The sequence below is a fragment of the Rana temporaria genome, chromosome 2 (genome assembly GCF_905171775.1).
Source record: "Rana temporaria chromosome 2, aRanTem1.1, whole genome shotgun sequence".
Classification (NCBI taxonomy): Eukaryota; Metazoa; Chordata; class Amphibia; order Anura; family Ranidae; genus Rana; species Rana temporaria.
In genome coordinates, this window is record NC_053490.1 from 365,603,065 (window position 1) to 365,623,761 (window position 20,697).

Here is a 20,697-nt window from a genome sequence, read left to right on the forward strand (position 1 = left end):
TTTTTGCGAGGAAAAATGTCCTGTAATTTCTATAGGGTTGGGCTATATTGCTATTTTACACAAAGAAAAGGCTTAGATTTTTTTAACAGTACTCAAAAAAATCCCTTTTATTTGGTTTGTAAAGGCTGGGAGCTACCTGGTGTGTATAAATGTTATCACGTAATACACACGTTGATACTAATCATTTGTGACTTTGCTTAAACTTAAAGCCAGTATTTGTTATGAATGGTTATTGGTCTGAATTTGCCAATCAACCATCAGGTTGGACTTGTGTCTTTTTTGAACCTCACCTACTATGTAGCTATGTAACCTGTTTCTTCTTCAAACTGTAAGCTAAGAGAAATAATGGGAATCCATGGCACAATGCTGAAGAGGACCTCTTCAGCTGGTTGGTTCGAATCTCAGCTGGTTCAGCAGGAACCGGCGGGGATTTGAACCACATATCATAGTTGCCAACATTTTCAAAAAAATTCCAGGGACACTTTGCAGCACAGCTATTAATTAATTACCACACTGAGTTCTCCGAAGCTCCACCCACTCCGCATAATCTTCGCCAGGCGAAGATTATGCGTAGTGGGTGGAGCTTCGGGGAAGTGAGTGTGGTAATTAATTAATAGCTGTACTGCAAAGTGTCCCTGGACAAATGTTGGCAACTATGCACATATGGGCAGGCTGAATGCACTCAAGTTGATCGATCAATCAACTTGGGCACAACTTGGCTTACCCTAAACCCCCCCCCCCCCCACTGGGAGAACACTATGGCTTTGTGGGAGGGATTCCCCCATCAACACTGACAAGGCAGGCAATCAGCATCCTCACTTACAATGCAGAAATGCTGGTCCTGCATTCAGTGCCGGCCTAAGACATTGTGCTGCCTGGTACCAAGAATGAAATGCTGCCACCCCGAAAAAAAATTACGCCATCCAAAATGCCCCCACATCCATTATTTTATATCATGATAACTAAAGTGGACCTATCATGGCTCTATACATGTATATAGGAGTATAAAAAGGACCTGTTATGGCTCTATTCATGCAATTAACCCCACAGTGGAGCGGAGAGCGGAACGGGAGGAGCGGTCGGGCGGCAATAAGCCCCACAGTGGAGTGGAGAGTGGAGCTGGTGTAATGGGATGGCGTGCAGGCAGGAAATTTGCTGTACCATTGGGTCCCATGGTAGGGCCGGCCCTGCCTGCATTGAACATAATGATGACAGAGTGCTGCTTCCAGGGGCCAGTCACATGGAACAGAGGAGCCTGCTAGTGTGAGTTATAAGGTAAGTAAAAGTGCTTTTTAAGGGTCTCCTAGCTAAAAATTAGCAGTTCAGCTTTAACGGTGTAGGGATTTGGTGGGGGGGGGTTCACAATGTCGTAGCTGAACTGATTCTTCAATAAACTAGCTGGTATGACATCACCAGGGCCGGACTTACCATTGGGCTTGACTGGGCTCAAGCCCATGGGCCCCGCCCAATAGGGGGCCCCCCTTAGGGGCCCCGGACGGCAACCCACCGTTTTTTTATTTATTTTTTATAAAAAAAAAAGTTTTTTATTTATTTATTTGTTATATAAAAAACGTTTTTTATTTATTTATTTATATTTATATATATATATATATATATATAATATTATTATTATTATTATTATTATTATTAAAGGGCCCAGAGGTCTCCAGGGCCCCATGTGGCAACCCCCCCCCCTTTTTTTTTTATAAATGTTTATTTTTATTTTTTTGTGGCAACCTCCCTTTTTTATGTATTTTTTATAAATGTTTTTATTTTATTTTTTATTAAAGGGCCCAGAGGTTTATTTTTTATTTTTATTAAAGGGCCCAGTGGTCCCCAGGGCCCCGGATGGCTACCCCCCTTTATATATATTTCTTTATTTCTTCTTTTTTTTGTAAAGGCCCCCCCGCTTCTCAATTTGCCGCAGCCCCCCCGCTTCTCAATTTCAGGTGGCAGCACCCCCCCCCCCGGTTCTCTGTTCCAGGGGGCCCATGCCTTAAGCTGTGTAAGGGGCCCCAAAATTCCTGATGGTGGCCCTGCGCATACCTCCCAACACGCACGGATTCTGCAGGACTTTCCTGCACAGACAGCTTTTTTCCGCAATCCCGCGAAAGGGTTAATTTTCCCGCACTGCAAGAGGAGGCAGCACGGAAGCAGGAGGAACCGGAGCGGTGTGTGGAGGACTGTGGCTGCTGAAAGGAAGAAAGCCGACAGCCGGGCTAATGACAGTCTGTGGCTCCGGCTGTCGGCACAGGTGAGAGGCACTCCCCCCCCCCCGCTCAACAACTGCAAACCCCCCCCCAGGAGGAACCGGAGCGGTGTGTGGATGTCTGCTGAAGGAAAGAGAGCCGACACATTCCGTGCACATGTGAAAGGCCCCCCCCCCCCGCTCAACAACTTTAATGCGCACCCCCTCCCCCCCCCAACTTTAATGCGCGCCCCCCACTCAACAACTTTAATGCGCCCCCCGCTTAACAACTTCAATTCGCACCCCCCCCCCCCCGCTCAACATAATGTGCACCCCCCCTCTCAACAACTACGATCCCCCCCCGCTCAACATCTTCGATCCCCCCCAATTCTCGGCTCCATGGGGCCCCTTCAACACTTAAGCCCAGGGGCCCCCACCACCCTAAGTCCTGCCCTGGACATCACCTTTTATATACAAGGCCTAGCCACAGCAAATTGAGAAAAAAAAACTTTATAGGACTTAAATAAATTATTAAATGCATTGCTTTATTTTTGTGTTTGATGTTTCTGAAGTAATTATCTTAAGCATGGGAAAGAATAATTCATCAGACAATAGTAATGGCTATCTTATGCTGCTTGGGCAAAACCAATTCTGTTGTTGCTCATGTCATAGACAGAATAGTACTGCCTCAAAAATACATCTCCCAGGATCCAGAGAGGCTGGCCATTCTGTGATGGAAGGTAGGTTTCCTCAACGTTAACAACACAATAACCGTTATTCTAGAAGAAAAAATACATACATTATTATTATTAATATTATACAGGATTTATATATCGCCAACAATTTGCACAGTGCTTTACAACATGAGGGCAGACAGTACATTACAATACAATTCAATACGAGAGGAATCAGAGGGTCCATACATTTACACTGTATTAATTCAAACCTGCTGACAGCAGTATTTCAAATGAAATCATAGAGTCTTCAGTTAAAAGCTCTACTAATGTGCATCATACGATAGATAGATAGATAGATAGATAGATAGATAGATAGATAGATAGATAGATAGATAGATAGATAGATAGATAGATAGGTCTATGGGCATAAAGGCTTGATAATAAAAGTTGTTCTCCACAGCCGGACATTCGGCCCATGTGTACTAGACCTGAATGAAAAACAAAAACACAAAAACTGACCTGATTTCACTATCCACATATTAGAGACTCCCAACTGTGCTTTGTATTCTGACAGCAGGGAGACTTCCCAGCCATCAGAATACATTGATCAGTGCTGCAATGTATTTAAAGGAGAAGACCAGCCTGAGCTTTTTAGGTTGGGCTTCTCCTAAGGTTCACAGAAGTGCAATTCGTTTTGCACTCCTGTGACACATTTTCAGTGGAGAACGGTCTGAAGTCCGCTCTCCGGTGATGTCGCTGCCATCAGTCAGGGCAGCGCGTCATTATAACTTCCAAGTCAGGATGCGCCAGCTGACCTGATTGATGGCAGTCTCAGCGTCCCTCCCCCTGCCCCTGAGACAGCCTCTCCCCGCCCCTCCACGGCTCAGCACTCCAATGAGCGTGGAGAAGCAGAAAGGAAAGACGCTGACTGAAAGTCAGCAGCTTTCCTCTAGGGCAGGGGTGTCCAAACTTTTTTCAAAGAGGGCCAGATTTGATTAAGTGAACATGCGTGAGGGCCGACTATTTTGCCTGACTTTCTTTGAACCATTAAAATTCTGTCTAAGGCCCCGTACACACGATAGAATCCATCCGCTGAAAAATCCCAGCAAATGGGTTTCAGCGGATAGATCCTATGGTGTGTACACTCCAGCGGATCTGTTTCCGCGGATATTTCTCCCCTGGGATGGATTCCAGCAGATCGAATATTTGCTGACATGCCAAACAAATCCATCTGCTGGAATCCATCCCAACGAATGGATCCGCTGGTCTGTATAGACTCACCGGATCCATCCGTCCGAAGGGATCCCCCGCATGCGTCGTAATGATTCGACGCATGCGTGGAATTCCTTATATGACAGTGTCGCGCACGTCGCCGCGTCATAATCGCGGCGACGGCGCGACACGTCATCGCCAGAGGATTTCGGCGCGGATTTCAATGCGATGGTGTGTACACGCCATCGAATAGAAATCCGCGGAAATCCTTGAGAGGATTTATCCGTGGAAACGATCCGCTGGACCGTATCCGCGGATAAATCCTCCCGTGTGTATGGGGCCTAAGTGTGTTCGTCTGAGCACTAATACATGGCCCAACAAGAATTCTCTTGCCTTTGTGGCTGTGTGTGGTGAAGAGATGAGCTTGGGCGTGTTATTTGGATATACTGTATATATTTTATTTGTGGCCCCATCGAATCCCAGAACACTGCTTAGGACTAAGGATGAGCTTGGGCAGCTTGGGCGTGTTATTTTTATATACCGTATTTATCGGCGTATAACACGCACAGGCTTACCATTGCCATGAATGCAGCCTCATTATTGCCATGAATGCAGCCTTACAATTGCCATGAATGCAGCCTTACCATTGCAACCAATGCAGCCTTACCATTGCAACCTCACCATTGCAACCAATGCAGCCTCACATGTGCCATAAATTCAGCCTCACATGTGCCATAAATGCAGCCTTACCATTGCCATCAGTGCAGCCTGAACGATGCCCATCTGCAGTCTCGGAGGGCAGAGGAAGGGGGCGGGACGAGTGCCGACAGATTACAAACAGGTGAATGTCTTGTTTACCCTGTGGCCTCTTTAATACAAAGTCCTGCCTCCTATGATGGATAGAACAGTCATCCAATGGCATCCCAGGAGATGGGACTTCCAATAGAGACACTGCTGAGTAAACAGGAGATTCTCTTCATGTAATCTGACGGCGCTCGTTCTGCCCCCTCCCTGTCCCCTCCAAGGCAGCGCCAATAAATACAGTATATATCTTTTGTGGCCCTGGGGGCCACAAACAATAATATATCCAAATCCCCAGGGGGGCATATTAAATCAACAGGGGGGCCGCATTTGGCCCCCGGGCCTGACTTTGGACATGCCTGCTCTAGGGGATCTTTAAGAACCGAGCCATTGTGATGTTCAGTGGCTCGGTTCTCAGCACAGAGACAGTGGGGGACAGATGGAGCATCGGCCTGATGCTGCATCCACCGAGGTAAGTATGAATCGAAATAAAAAGTAAACACATACTTCTCTTTTAACTGCATGGACACTGTACAACAATCGGAGCGTATTGACAAAGCCTTGCTTGGAGTGGAAAAATGTCTCAGTGGACTCAGAGTTAATAGGGAAGTGTGTGCCCGGGTGTGAGCTCCTGTGTTGGACGCAGTGTATACACGGCCAGGCTTAAGAGGGATTTAAGTTGGACCTCCTGGCATAGCAAACTGTGCGAAGGGGTAGCTGGAGTAGTAAGCCACACAGCCACTGCCTCCCTAGATGTGGTGAAGAGTCTTACATAAATGGGCACTTTCCACTACAAGCAAGGCTTCCTTAATACATTGCAACTGTTATATAAGGGGCTCCAAGCATTCTGGAAGCCCCAGTTGTTCTGGACTCTGTGACATCAGTGACGTTTAGCCCACTGTGAACTGAAAACTGGTCACAGAAGTGCAAAACGAACTGCACTCCTGTAACCTACAGGAGAAGTATAGCCAGAAATAGCTTTGGCTGTACTTTTCCTTTCATTTTAATCACTTTGGAGTTTATGCTGTGAATTTGAGAATTTCTTTGGCCCAGGTTCTTCTGGGAAAGTGCCTCAGAGTTAAGTGTTATGCCACGTACACACGATCGGAATTCCGCTCAAACTTGGCTTGCATACACACGATCACCATCTCTGAACTTTCCACCGTCAAAAACGCGGTGACGTACAACACTACGTTGAGCCGCAAAAATTAGGTTCAATACTTTGGAGCATGCGTCGAATTGATTCTGAGCATTTGTCTGAATTTTGCACGTCGGAATTGCTACAGACGATTGGATTTTCCGATAGGAATTTTTTCCGTCGGGAAATTTGAGAACCAGCTCTCAATCTTTTGTTGGCGGAAATTCCGACAGCAAAAGTCCGATGGAGCATACACACGGTCGTAATTTCCGTTCAGAAGCTCACATCGGACTTTTGCTGTCGGAATTTCTGATCGTCTGTATGGTGCAATAAATTTAGACTAAACTCTGATTAAAAAAAATCTATTTAGGTATGCAACTCTTTTTTTTTGTTGCTGCTGTGATCTGACTTCCTGTTAGAGGGTGGATATGCAGGAACTTAGCCACCCTCTCTTGCTCCCTCTATGGACAATGGATTGATGATAATGGGATTTGTAGTGTGCGTAAAGCAGTGCACACGACCATGACAACTAACATGCACTGCTCATTCTAGGCAAATGGAAGTGAGGGTTGAAAGTAGGGATGTCCCGATACCGATACTAGTATCGGTATCGGTACCGATACCGAGCATTAGACATGTGCACAGAAATTGTTTTCGTTTTTTTTTGTTCCGTTTCGTATCGTTCCGTAGGTTCGTTTCCGTTCGTTTTTCGTAAGACGCCCGTTTTTCCTGTTCGTTCCCGTTCGTTTTTCGTACGACGCGATTTTTTCGTATTCCGATTGTTTCGTATTTTGGTTACCGTTTTATTTTCGTACATGCGGGATGGTTCGTTATTCTGTTTAATTCATGTTCGTTACTTGTTAGACAATAATTTTTCGTGAATTTTCGTCATTTTGTACTTTCGTAAATATATTGCGGGATTCGCAGCACTTTCAACACGCGGCTCATCCATATTAACTATTGTTAAGCCCCATACACTTGGTCAGACTTTTTTAACAACAAACATAAAAACGATCGTTTTACCGAACGTTCGTTCGTTTTTAAACTCCATCAGAAAACCATTTTTGGGTTCAAAAGTCTGGCCAACTGATCTCCCTTCAGACGAAAATCCACAGAAAAGTTTATTTGGCTTTACTGTACTACTCAGCACAAAAGAGAAGTTGCTTCACTAACTACACTCACTGTCCATTCAAAAAAACGAAAATGACATCTATAACAAAAGATTTGCATTCTGTATTTTGAAACCAAATTACGAACAGAAAAAAGGAATTCAGAATACAGAATACAAATCTTTTGTTATAAGATGTCATATGAACATACAAACAGAAAAAGGATTCAAACAAAATACAGAATGAAAATCTTTTGTTAGATGTCATATGAACATACGACTGAAAATCAAAATACGAACAGAACAAGGATTCAAACAAAATACAGAATGCAAGTCTTTTGTTATAGATGTCATATTCGTTCTTTTGCCGTTTTCGTTTTGACGTATTTTCGTCGGATCGTTCGTTCGTATTTGCGGTTGTTCGTTATACGACTCATTCGTAATCCCGTTGTTTTCGTATTTTGGTGCTTAAATTTTTTCGTATGTACACATTATTCTGCAGGTACGAAAATGAACATTTTCGTACGAAAATAACATTCGTACGAACGGGAATGCACATATCTACCGAGCATTTCCCCAAGTCCTCCACTCCCGTGCTCCGTGCAGTCTTTCCTCCACTCCCGTGCTCCGTGCAGTCTTTCCTCCACTCCCGTGCTCTGTGCAGTCTTTCCTCCCCCGTGCTCCGTGCAGTCTCCCCCCCCCCCCTTTGCTCCGTGCCGCTCTTCTCTCCCCCTGTCAGTGCCACTATTCTCCCCCCCCCCCGTCCGTGCCGCTCTTCTCTCCCCCCCGTCCGTGCCGCTCTTCTCTCCCCCTGCCCCCCGTGCCGTTCTTCTCCCCCCCCGTCCGTGCCGCTCTCCCTCCTCAATTTGTGAGGATGGAGAGCGGAGGTAGGAGCCGCTAAACCCGGCTCCTACCTTTTCCGAATGATTCTGTCCATTCACATAACTGAGCATCGTAACCTGTGTTTACGATGCTTCAGTTTATGAATGGAGAGGAGCTTCCCTCCTTCATTTCAGCTGAGGCTGCAGAGAAAGGGACTGGGGAATCTGTGTCCTTAGTCCCTTTTTCTGTCTTAAAGGGGAGATTTCAGAGGTCTTTTAAGACCCCTGATATCTCACCAAAGACCCCCAACAGGGCTGATAAAAAAAAAAAATTGCAATAAATATTTTAAAAATAAAATGTAAATAAAAAAAAAACAAAAAAAACAAACACACTGACAATTCACCCCCCCCCCCCCCCCAAAACAAAAAAAAATCACTGTAAAAAAAAATTGTAAAAAAAATACCGCCACTGTCACATGACATTAAAAAAAAGTATCGGCGAGTACTTGAAAAAAAAGTATCAGTACTTGTACTCAGTGTCAAAAAAGTGGTATCGGGACAACCCTAAACAACGAGACATTCATGGAGGATGTTACAAGGAGGCAGCAAAGCACAGAAAGTAACAATTTCATGAAATATAAAAAGTGTAAAGTATAAAGTTTTTAAGTGATTTTGAAGTCAGGTGACATTTTTGCAAGAAAAGGCAAAGTAGAATTTTAACCAATTTTATCTGCAGTATAATAAAACAAATTGTTAGAAATTTACAAAGTTTCTTTTAGCTATCAATAATATGAAAAGCAATTTTTCATTACCTGGATTATGTATCCTGAGGGTGGGATGGGGAACTGGACTCCATTGATGGTGAAACTGATTGTTGGCAAGTTCTGTACATTGTTACAGTTTACTAGGAACTGAGACACAAAATAATTGATATAGACTTATATTATTAATCATCATAAAAAGTTGAATTTTAGCCAATGATCTTTTTTGTGATGTCATATGTATTTATATTGTATTTTTTTTTTTTTAACTGAATGTTCCTTTGCTCTGCTGAATAAATGATTTATTAGACCCCTTTCACACTGGGGAGTTTTTCATGGGCTTTGGTGTTAAAATGGGAAGGAGCGGTGTATTCAACGCTCCTAGAGCGCTGCAAAGAAGCCGCTTGCAGGACTTTTTTTGACGCCCTGCCAGCGCAGTGCCTCAGCGTGTAAGCACTCGGGCATTGCAGATGAGGCTTCTTTCAGGCGCATTTTTTAACGCTAAGACCCCTTTCACACTGGGGCATTTTTCAGGTGCTTTAGTGTGAAAGCACTCAGGCTTTCACATTGGGATTGCAGATGCAGCTTCTTTCAGGCGATTTACAGGCGCTTTTTTTAACGCTAAAGCGCCTGAAAAACGCCCCAGTGTGAAAGGGGTCTAACTCCTGCTTGAGACTTCCCCTGGGGGCTCGTCTACATACAAACTCCCACTTCCTCTTCTCGTGATATTGAAGCTCATAGTCAAAGTCTCTAGTGACAGCTGCAGGAATGAGCACTAAGGCCACTTTCACACTGGGGCAGTTTGCAGGCGCTCTTGCGCTAAAAATAGGGCTTTCACACTGGAGCGATGCGCTAGCAGGACCACTCCAAAAGTCCTGCTAGCAGCATCTTTGGAGCGGTGAGAGGAGCTGTGTGGTTACCGCTTCTCCACCGCTCATTCCCACATTAATTTCTCCATTGAAATGGATTGAAAGCGCTGTAAAAACGCCTTACCCTTTCACACCGAGGCACTGCAAAAACGCCCCCTAAAACGTTAGAGTCTTAGCGGTGCTTTACCAGCACATTGGGATTGCAGATGAGGCTTCACTCGTATAACGCTCGAATAACGCTCGAAAAACGATCTAATAATGCTCGAAAAACGCTTGAATAACGCTCGAAAAACTCCCCAGTGTGAAAGGGGCCTTAGTGCGAAGAAGCCTTTCTGTAGGTGGAGACATAAAAAGTGCTCCCGTGTCCTCTGTAATGACCTGAAAATGAACAACTCCAGACTAAGTTCACGCTATATGGACAATTTATGTATTTATAAAAAAAATAATTATCCCCTTAATCTCCTTTTCTGGAGAGGAAATAAATTCAGTTCAGCTAATCTTTTCTCATAGCTGAGCAATGCCATGCTTCTTATCAGTTTGGTGGCCCTTCGCTGTACTTTCTCCAGTTCTCAGATATCCTTTTTGTGACCTGGTGCCCAAAATGGAACTGCATATTCTACATGAGGTCTTATGCCGCGTACACACGACCGTTTTTCGGGTTCTAAAAAAACTACATTTTTAAGGGTCTAGAAAAAACTAAGTTTTTTTCAACCCGATCATTAAAACGGCCTTGCCTACACACGATCGTGAAAAAAAAATGCTCTAGCAAAGCGTGGTGATGTACAACACGTACGACGGCACTATAAAGGGGAAGTTCCATGCGGATGACGCCACCCTTTGGGCTGCTTTAGCTGATTTTGTGTTAGTAAAAGACGATTCACGCTTTTCTGTCTGTTACATCGTGATGAATGTGCTTACTCCATTATGAACGGTAGTTTTACCAGCGCTCCCGTCTCATAACTTGCTTCTGAGCATGCGTGGATTTTTCACGTCGTTAAAGCCCACACGCGACCATTTTTTACAACCTTAAAAACGACAACGTTAAAAACGTCGTAAAAAAATAGAGCATGTTCGAAAAAAAATTTGGTCGTTCTTTAGAACCCGAAAAATGCTCTGAAGCCCACACACGATCGTTTTTAATGACATTAAAAAAACTTCGTTTTTTAGAACCCGAAAAACGGCCGTGTGTACGCGGCATCACTAATGATTGAGGGACAAAATTATGTCTCCCTCTGGAGTCTGTATCTCTTTTTAGAGAAAGTATTTAGTTTGCTTTAGAAACTGCAGTTTGGCAGTGCATGCTATTATTACATCTTTGATCTACCAGAACATCCAGATTCTTCTCCACTTTTGATCCCCCCATTTGTATTATTCCTACTATGCTATGATGCATGCATTTTTTTTAGCCCTCATGTGTATTAACTGACATTTATCAACAATCCGTGTGTCTGTGTAAATCCAGGAAGTGAACAGACAGCAGCTACTGCTGCCCACAGTTAAAATGGCTGCAGCCAGGCTTAGTGGAGGGAGAATTCTGCAGCATGTTTGGCAAGTACAGAATCACAGTATATTTAAAATAATATGCAAAGTGGTTGGAGGGAAGCTTCTGAATGGCAAAAATGTTTTTATTACAAATTATGTGAGCAGACTACAGTTCCTCTTTAACCACTTACCGTCCACAAAAAAGAAATAATTACTACTAAAGAGGCAGTAATATGGCGGACTTTTAGAGGCAAGACGGGAACATCAAGATTACAAAAATATAATTTATTACAAAAAGTTGCACAAATAATACAAAGATAAAAAAAAACATAGGGGATATATAGCAGTGTGGAAAATATCCTCTGTGTATCTGTGTATCGTCGACGATTATTTCTTTTTTGTTCTCAAATTTATGAATGTTGGCTAATGTGAGTGCCGTTCTCCCCCTTCCCTCCTTTTTGATACCACTTACCGTCCGCCCACAGTCAAATGACGGAGGCACTTCTTCTGGGATGACATTATATGACAATGTCCCAGAACTTCCGCTCTTGCGCACCCACGGAGGCACGCAGCACAGCGATCGTGGCTGTGTTGCTAGGACACGGCAGGACCCCAATCTCTGTAAAGAGCAGTGTCCGCCCTAACAGAGTGTGTGGCGAGGAGAGCTGATCAGCGGCATCTCCTTGCAGGGGACAACAAAACATGTAATTAATTAGGGAACTGATCATCAGTGCCCTGATTACATTATAGCACCAACAGTGTCACCAATCAGTGCCAACAATCAGTGCCCACCAGTGCCAGCAATCAGTGCCCACAAGTGCCACCAATCAGTGACCATTAGTGATGCCAGTCAATGCTGGCTATCAGTGCCGCCTATCAGTGCTGCCCATCAATGTCCATCACTGCTGTCCATGAATTCCCATCAGTGACGCCTATTGGTGCCACCTATCAGTACTGACTATCAGTGCTCATCAGTGCCACCTATCAGTGCCCATAAGTGTGGCATATTAGTGCCTCCTCATCAGTGCCACCTGATCATTGCCCATAAGTGCCACCTCATCAGTGCACATCAGTGAAGAAGAAAAATTACGTATTTACAAAATTTACTGACAGAAACTAAGTAAAACATTTAAAAAAAATAAAATTTTGGTATTTTTATCTTGTAAAAAATAAAAAACCCAGCAGTGACTAACCACTTCCCATTCCGCCCATGTACATATGACGTCCACAGGAGGGATCTCCCATCCTGGGTGGACGTCATATGACGTCCTGGGCTTCCCAGCCGTCTAGGGGGCGCTTGCTCTGCCGGTGCATGTGCACAGCGGCCGCGATGTCCGCTGGGCACCCGCGATTGCCCGTGATCACAGCAGGACCGCGGATCTGTGTGTGTAAACACACAGATCCACATCCTGTCAGAGGAGAGGAGACCGATGTGTGTTCCCAGTACAGAGGAACACAGATCGGTCTCCTCCCCTTGTGAGTCCCCGCCCCCTACAGTTAGAATTGCTCCCTAGGGAACATATTTAACCCCTTGATTGCCCCCTAGTGTTAACCCCTTCCATGCCAGTCACATTTACACAGTAATAAGTGCAGTTTTATAGCACTGATCGCTGTATAAATTTGAATGTCCCAAAAATGTGACAAAAGTGTTTGATATGTCCGTTGCAATGTCACGGTCACAATAAAAATCGTAGATTGCCTCCATTACTAGTAAAAAAAAAAAAAAAAAAACTTTTGCTATAACTTTTGCTCAAACCAATCAATATATGCTTATTTTTACCAAAAATATGTACTGTAGAAGAGGAAATGGTGATATTTATTAAATTGTCGCTCATCTTTTGTTTATAGCGCAAAAAACGCAGAGGTGATCAAATAACACCGAACAAAAGCTCTATTTGTGGGGGAAAAAACATAAATATTTAATTTGGGTACAGTGTTGCATGACCGCGCAATTGTCATTCAAAGTGCAACAGTGCTGAGAACTAATAATTGGTCTGGGCAGGAAGGGGGTGAAAATGCCCTGTATTGAAGTAGTTAAAAAAAAACTCTATTTGTGTGAAGAAAATTATAAGAATTTCATTTGGGTACAGTGTAGCATGACCGCACAATTGTCATTCAAAGTGCGATAGCGCTGAAAGCTGAAAAATGGCCTGGGCAGGAAGTGCCCTGTAGGCAAGTGGTTAATCACTACTCTAAATTGGTCTTTTAGCCAGGTTTCTATCCATTTACAAACTGAATTTTCCAAGGTTGTAAACTTTAATTTATACATACTTTTGCAAAATCCAAGTATTCCATATTCACAGTTTTTGCTTATCTCCTCAGACAATTTCTGTCTTGTGTGACTGTTACTTGTAATATTGTTTTCTATTATAGATTCCACATTGGTCTTGCACCATCAAGTGGTACAGAGTCAATCATTAACCACTTGCTTACTGGGCACATATACCCCCCTCCTGCCCAGGTGAAATTTCAGCTTTCGGCACTGCATCGCTTTAACTAACAATTGCGCGGTCGTGCGACGTGGCTCCCAAACAAAATTGACGTCCTTTTTTCCCCACAAGTAGAGCTTTCTTTTGGTGGTATTTGATCGCCTGTGCGGTTTTTATTTTTGCGCTATAAACAAAAAAGTGAGACAATTTTGAAAAAAATACAATATTTTTTACTTCTTGCTATAATAAATATCCCAATTTAAAAAAAAAAAAAACATTTTTTTTCTCAGTTTAGGCCGATACGTATTCTTCTACATTATTTTGGTAAAAAAAAAAAAATCGCAATAAGCGACTGGTTTGCGCAAAAGTTATAGCGCTTACAAAATAGGGGACAGAATTATTTTTTTTTACTAGAAATGGCGGCGATCTGCGATTTTTAATGGGACTGCGACGTTATGGCGGACACATCGGACACATTTTTGGTGCCATTCACATTTATACTGCGATCAGTGCTATAAATATGCACTAATTACAGTATAAATGTGACTGGCATTGAAGGGGTTAACACTAGGGGGTGAGGAAGGGGTTAAATGTATCCCTGCTTAGTGTTCTAACTGTAGGTGGAGGGGGGGGGGTGACTGGGGGGGGTGACCGATCTATGTCCCTATGTACAAGGGACACAGATCGGTCTCCTCTCCAGAGACAGCACCGCTGTCTCTGTGTAAAACGGCAATGAGAGATGATCTCATATGTTTACATATGAGATCCTCTCTCATTGGCCGCACAGATCGCCTCGCGAACGGCCACTCTGATTGGCCGTTCGCGGCGATCTGTAATTGGCTGTGTCCGAGGGACACGGCCAACACAGATTTTCCCCGCAGCGCGCTCTGGAGCGCGCGCGGGGACCGCCCTAAGGGGCGGACGTCAATTGACGGCAGTTTGGCGATTGGGATCCGCACTGTAGCCGTCAATTGACGGCAGGCGGATCCCAAGTGGTTAAAGAGTCTGTAAAAATTATAAATAATGGCTTTGAAATAACAGAGTCCAATTCTTTGAGGACACATGGGTAGATGCCATCTGGTCCAGGTGCTTTATTCACCTTTATTTTGTCTAAATGTTTCTGGATCGTATCAATTTTAAGCCATTGTGATTTTTTTGAGGCTCTGTCAAAACTATCACCATTTTGAATTGGGGCTTCACATTTTTCTTTGTATTCACAAAGCTGAATAGGCTGTTTAATAAATTCATTAAAAACACATCAGAGATAGCATGACACCTGTACAGTAATGTTACATTTTTAATTTCATATAAATTCACCTGTCCATTTTGGCCTTGCTGGGCTCCCATGTACTGCAACAGAGTACCCATATACTGTTGAGGGATTGTCAGTTGGGACGTTCCGGTATCTACAATTGCCTGGCAACCTTGGCTGCACCATCCTGTTGCTTGTCCATTGACTGAAAAGCTGTGTGATACATTGATAACATATAAGGTTAAATAGTATGGATTAACAACTGAATTAACCAAAATTAAAAACAAGACTAATATGGTTAACCTAGTGTTTACATTGTTAAAAAGCTGTTTGTTAAAAAAAAATAGTAAGACTGGCCATGTAAAGAAGACATTTTAGAGGTGATCTAATTAAAATATATACATGTATCCAAAACATGTATTAAAGCAGAACTGAGCAACTATTCCAGTGGCAGTCTACAAAGGGCCAGATTCACAGCGGAAATACGCTGGCGTATCTACTGAGTGTACTACGCCAGTGTATTTTCAAATTTGCCGCGTCGTATCTTGATTTGGAATCCTCAAACCAAGATACGACGGCTTTTGGCTAAGATCCGACAGGCGTACGGCTTGGAAAGCCTTCGGATCGTAGGTGTCATTTTCCGGCGGCCGCTGGGTGGAGTTTGCGTCGTTTTCCAGCGTCGGGTATGCAAATTAGCTGATCCACGAAGATACGCGCGTTTGTCGCAATCTCTTACGTCGACGCTAGTCGGTTTTTCCCGTCGCAAACTTAAGCTTGCTTTTTCATGGCTTACATTTAGACAGCCATGTTAAAGTATGGCCGTCGTTCCCGCGTCGAATTTCAATTTTTTTTTTTTTTGCGTAAGACGTCCGGGAATACGAAAGTATGTTACGCACGTCGCCGTTCAAAAAACACATCGGGGCACCGTAATTTCGTGCAAAGCACGTCGGGAAATTTTCAGGCGGAGCATGCGCAGAACGTCCGGCGCGGGAGCGTGCCTAATTTAAATGACACACGCCCCTTTTGAATTAGGCGGGCTTGCGCCGGACAGATTTACGTTACGCAGCCGCAAGTTTACAGGCAAGTGCTTTTTGAATCAAGCACTTACGCCGAAAACTTGCGGCGGCATAACGTAAACGGGATACGTTACGCTGCAGCGCAGGTATATGAATCTGGCCCAAAGAGTTCAATATGTGTGATCACTCTTTTCTCTGAATCCATGTAAGCTTTATCAGGTGTTGAACCCCAAAGAAGGATTAGTAGTTTGGCCCCTGAACTATTTTGGCTGTTTTTATATGGCCTTTTTTGCAACAATTAAAATTATTTTGACTTTTTCATCTGTTTATTAGACTAGTGCTTTCTTTTTTTCTATGGTTTGAGCTACTATGGAGTACTCAATAAGGGGAGTCTTGTTATGTGAGTAATTGTTTGAAGTTTTCCTTCACATACAAGTTTGAGAATTCCCAGCACCTCTTTAAATGTGCCTCTGCAACCCAGCCTGGGTGAAATGACAGGAGTAAGCTAATTGGTTGCTATCAATGTCAAACATGCATCCAATTAATTATTAGTCACTGAATTCATGTTGTAAAGGTTGGGCTCTGAAGATACAATATTGGCAATATCAGGGCTTTTTTCTTCTTCAGAGAATAGGTGCAGAAACGTACCCTCCCTAGCCATTTCTCCGTCCCTAACACATTCCGCGAGGAGAGTAAAGTAAAGCGCACCAAGTATTCATATTGCTCAAGGCCTAAGAGGCACAGAGTACAGCACTTAGGAGTGCATAACACACTGGGCTCAGGAAAGCGTACTCTGCAGTGATAAGGTGTATGTATCTCACACAGAACACAGAAAAAGAAAATCAGCTCAAGGGACAGTACCTGCACATCTCCCCCAATGTAACCATCTATTGCTCACCTAAGCCACTCATCCACAGTTCACCTCTTCTTCCCCTTGTCCACAGATCATCACTTCTTCCCCTCATGCGCAGCTTGCCACTTCTTCCCCCCGTCTGAAGCTCACCACTTCTTCCCCCATCCGCAGCTCATCACTTCATTCCCCTGTCTGCATTATACCTCTTCTTCCCCCCAATCTGCAGCTTACCACTTCTCCCCCCAATCTGCAGCTTACCACTTCTCCCCCCAATCTGCAGCTTAACACTTCTTCCCCTGTCCACAGCTCATTACTTCTCCCCCCCCCAGCCGCAGCTCACCACTTCTTCCTCCTGTCCGCAGCACACCTTTTCTACCCCCCTGTCCGCAGCACACCTCTGTACCTCAATTCTGCACCCCTGTCCACAGTTCACCTTAGCACCCCCCCACCTCACGCCCTGTCAACAACTCAACTTGCAGATCCCCCCACCTGCCTCCCCAATCCACAGATTACACCCCCAGTCCACAACTACAGCTTGTTTCTACGCCCTTCCATATTTCACTTCTGCACCCCCTATAAACAACCTGCCAACCCCTCTTCATAGCACTTTCCACTATACCACCTGTCCCTCCTCCCCACTGCTCATCTCTCACATTGCACAACCTCTTCCCCTTTCCAGCTCTCTCCTCTTACCACAACTTCATCCCCTCTTCACAAATTCACCCCCAGTTCACAGCTGTAATCCCCCCCACAGATGTCTCTTTGCACAACTACTCGCCCCCCTCTCCTTTCTCCCTTTCCCTCTACAACTTTTGATCACTTCCTCTCAAAAGCTTAATAGCAGTGCAGCTGCCAATGGTCTATTAAGAGTGCCCGGCTTTCTTCTTTTTCAACACAGTGCCGTCCCCGCCTGTCAGACCTGTGTAGCACAGAGCCAAGGAGGAGTCTTAGAACACTTTACTCGGCTCTAAACTACACAGGACGGATAGGCGAGGATGGGACAGGAGCCACCTCTCAAAGCACCAGAGGAATAAAAAAAATGCAGTGTTTTTTTGCGTGGACACCCACTGACATATGCACTGCTCTTCACATGCCCTGAGTGCCCAGCAATAGGACACAGATGCGGGTGGATGAAGTGAGTAGTGCAAAATCTTTCTCTACCACCTGCTGTGTTCAGTGACAGGATGGAGAGGACAGGGCTGCCAGAGGTGGCGGAATACCATTTCAGAAGAAAAAAAACCCTGCACAATAAATAAAATGCTAATGAAAGACAAAAATGATCAATTACTTACGCATCAACACCAATCTGCCAGTAAACTTCTTGTGTGACTGGAGCCCATTGGATCTGCCCAGAATACAAGCTGTTATCAACCCCACCGAAAATCACCTCACCAGACTGACTAAACAGAGGAGAAGAACAAAAAAAACATTTCCATGAATATTGCATAATGGATTGTAAAAGATGTAGCCTGCTCTCTTTTGAATATAAATGATTAAATTGCACTCTCCTAGCTGAGTCTTATTCAATGCCATAATCATATCTTTATGTTCTCATTTCCATCACGTGCCATTTTCTATTCTGTCTGCATTATAAGTCTGGCCCATCTTCCTCTAGATATTCCACATACCTAAACAATGGTGACTTGAGTAGAGTAGCCCAGCTACTGATAATTGGTGCAGGATTAGTAGGGACGTAAAGTACATTAAATGATAGTAGCACCAACCACACAGCAACCACCCCAGTCAAAATGTTTTAATGTACTGTAAATCTTTTATGATCAGTGACTTACCGTATTTATCAGCGTATAACACGCGCCGGCGTATAACACGCACCCCAATTTAAGAGAGAAGTTTCAAGATTTAAAAATAAATAAATAAACCACTTAGAAGCACAATAATGGTCAGTGCCCCTCTGCAGCCTGTGTGTCCCTCTGCAGCCTGATGCCCATTTGCAGACTCACCATCTCCTCATGCAGCCGCCCGTCATCTCGTACAGCCGTCATCTCCTGTTCACTCGGCGTCTGCAGTCACATACACAGTCCCGCCTCCGCCATCAGCATTGGACCAGCTCCTGTGATTGACAGAACACTGGTCCAATGCCGGTAGTGGAGGCAGGACTGTGTGTGTGACGTCAAAGCCGAGTAAAGGGAAGATGACGGCTCGGTGAATTCCGGCGGCACTCGTTCCCCTCCGAGTCCGAGGTGCGCTATCGGCGTATAACACACACCTCTGCTTTGTCCCCGATTTTCAGGGGAAAAAAGTGCGTGTTATACGCCGATAAATACGGTATTTCATTTATATTGGGAAATCATGCAGGTTCATGTGTGCTGCTGGTATATTACTCACCTGTTCATATAGACGCTGAAGATAGGATTATTAAGTAGGTTCTGTTGCAACATTCCTTGCATTGCAGTGGTGGCACCTCCTGCAGACATGGCAGGATATGCCATTCCAAATATACCATCAAACTTAGAATAGTAAAAACTGCTGCCACTCTCTGAGTAAGTCAGTCCAAATTCCTGGTTTGTAAGAGTTAGTCCTTGAACCTGTGTTGCCAAATAAGATGCATTAAAAAGCTTTAGTGTATAATTACTGTACATTTAGTAATGTACATAGAGCAAGTACAGCTGCTGAACCTTTAAAAACTATAAGGCCCCATACACACCATAGAATCCATCCGCAGATAAATCCCAGCAAATGGGTTTCAGCGGATAGATCCTATGGTGTGTACACGCCAGCGGATCTTTATCCGCGGATAAATCTCCCCTGGGATGGATTTCCAGCAGATGAATATTTGTTGACATGCTCAACAAATCCATCTGCTGAAGTCCATCCCAACGGATGGATCCGCTCGTCTGTACAGACTCACCGGATCCATCCGTCCAAAGGGATTCCCCGCACGCGTCGTAATGATTTGACGCATGCGTGGAATTCCTTATATGACAGCGTCGCGCCCGTCGCCGCGTCATAATCGCGGCGACGGCGCGACACGTCATCGCCAGAGGATTTCCGCGCGGGTTTCAATGCGATGGTGAGTACACTCCATCGCATAGAAATCTGCGGAAATCTTTGAGAGGATTTATCTGTGGAAACGGTCCGCTGGACCGTATCCGCGGATAAATTCTCTCGTGTGTATGGGGCCTAAGAGTTTATGCAGAAGATATAAAAGGATAGCTGAACTAAGGGGAACAAATGTGTGCAACTACACCCTCTGTTATTACCATTAATTGTGAGACGGTCATTTTTTTTTGCAGGCTAGCTGGTAAGTGTGCTGGGAAATGTTTATTTGTTTGTTATGAGCATTTCCCTTCTATGTGCACCCTACTGCAAAGGCTAGTTCTAAATAAGGATAGTTGCCATCTTCTTGTATAGCTTGCATGCTAGATTTGGAGTGGGGATACATTGGATGCCTTCAGCTGTGATTGCGTTGCTCACCCCCCCGTCGACATTGCGCATATATGGCAACCTCTTGGCCGGGTGGGCTTAAACCCTGGATTGACCCTTGGCTTGTTCCTTGACTACTCTACTGCCTAGATCCCAACCTGCAACTACTCGTTACCGACCTTTTGGCTTAATTACTGACCACGCTGCTGTTTAAAAACCCTTATCTGTTCATGCCGCTACTGGACCCCGGATTGCTCACACCCTGGTGGGGCAAACTTGAGGACTGCGACCTGGTACTTAGCACGCAGCTAAATCCATCTCCACCATCAGAGCTCTGTAAATACCAGCTAGTACTAGACTCTGCACCTCAGGTGAGCCTGTGTCATCTGCCAGAAGTGACTGCCTGTATACCTGTCCTGCAATTGCTATAGCTACTGTCTTCAAGCCTGACGCCTGATCGTGACACTAGCGATCAGGAGCTTTCCAATCAGTGACAGCCAATCACAGCAGTCACGTGGCCCGAATGCCCCCCTAGTATTTAGAAGCTCTTAAAGGGCCAGGAGGCGGCAGCAGAAGGGGTTAAGGAGGAGTGGGCTTCCTCCAAGAAAACCTGGCCTTAATTTATCCACTGCTAAATATATATATGCCCCAACTCAGAGACTCTCAAAAATATAGAGTTAGGACCACAGTTTACAGAGGAGCCTTG

The 20,697-nt window shown here is 44.5% G+C and overlaps 1 protein-coding gene across 1 annotated transcript in view; it reads right to left on the reverse strand.

Moving 5' to 3' along the window:
- Positions 1-2,712: 2,712 nt before the first annotated feature.
- The window catches only part of LOC120927176 (gastricsin-like), a 30,119-nt gene continuing 12,134 nt past the window's right edge, over positions 2,713-20,697 (reverse strand). The window contains exons 5-9 of the mRNA XM_040337675.1: positions 18,954-19,153; positions 17,900-18,007; positions 14,804-14,951; positions 8,758-8,856; positions 2,713-2,967 (exon numbers count right to left, since the gene is read on the reverse strand). Coding sequence (XP_040193609.1) covers positions 2,815-2,967; positions 8,758-8,856; positions 14,804-14,951; positions 17,900-18,007; positions 18,954-19,153 — 708 coding nt within the window. The 3' untranslated portion in view covers positions 2,713-2,814. The remainder of the gene's footprint in view (positions 2,968-8,757; positions 8,857-14,803; positions 14,952-17,899; positions 18,008-18,953; positions 19,154-20,697) is intronic.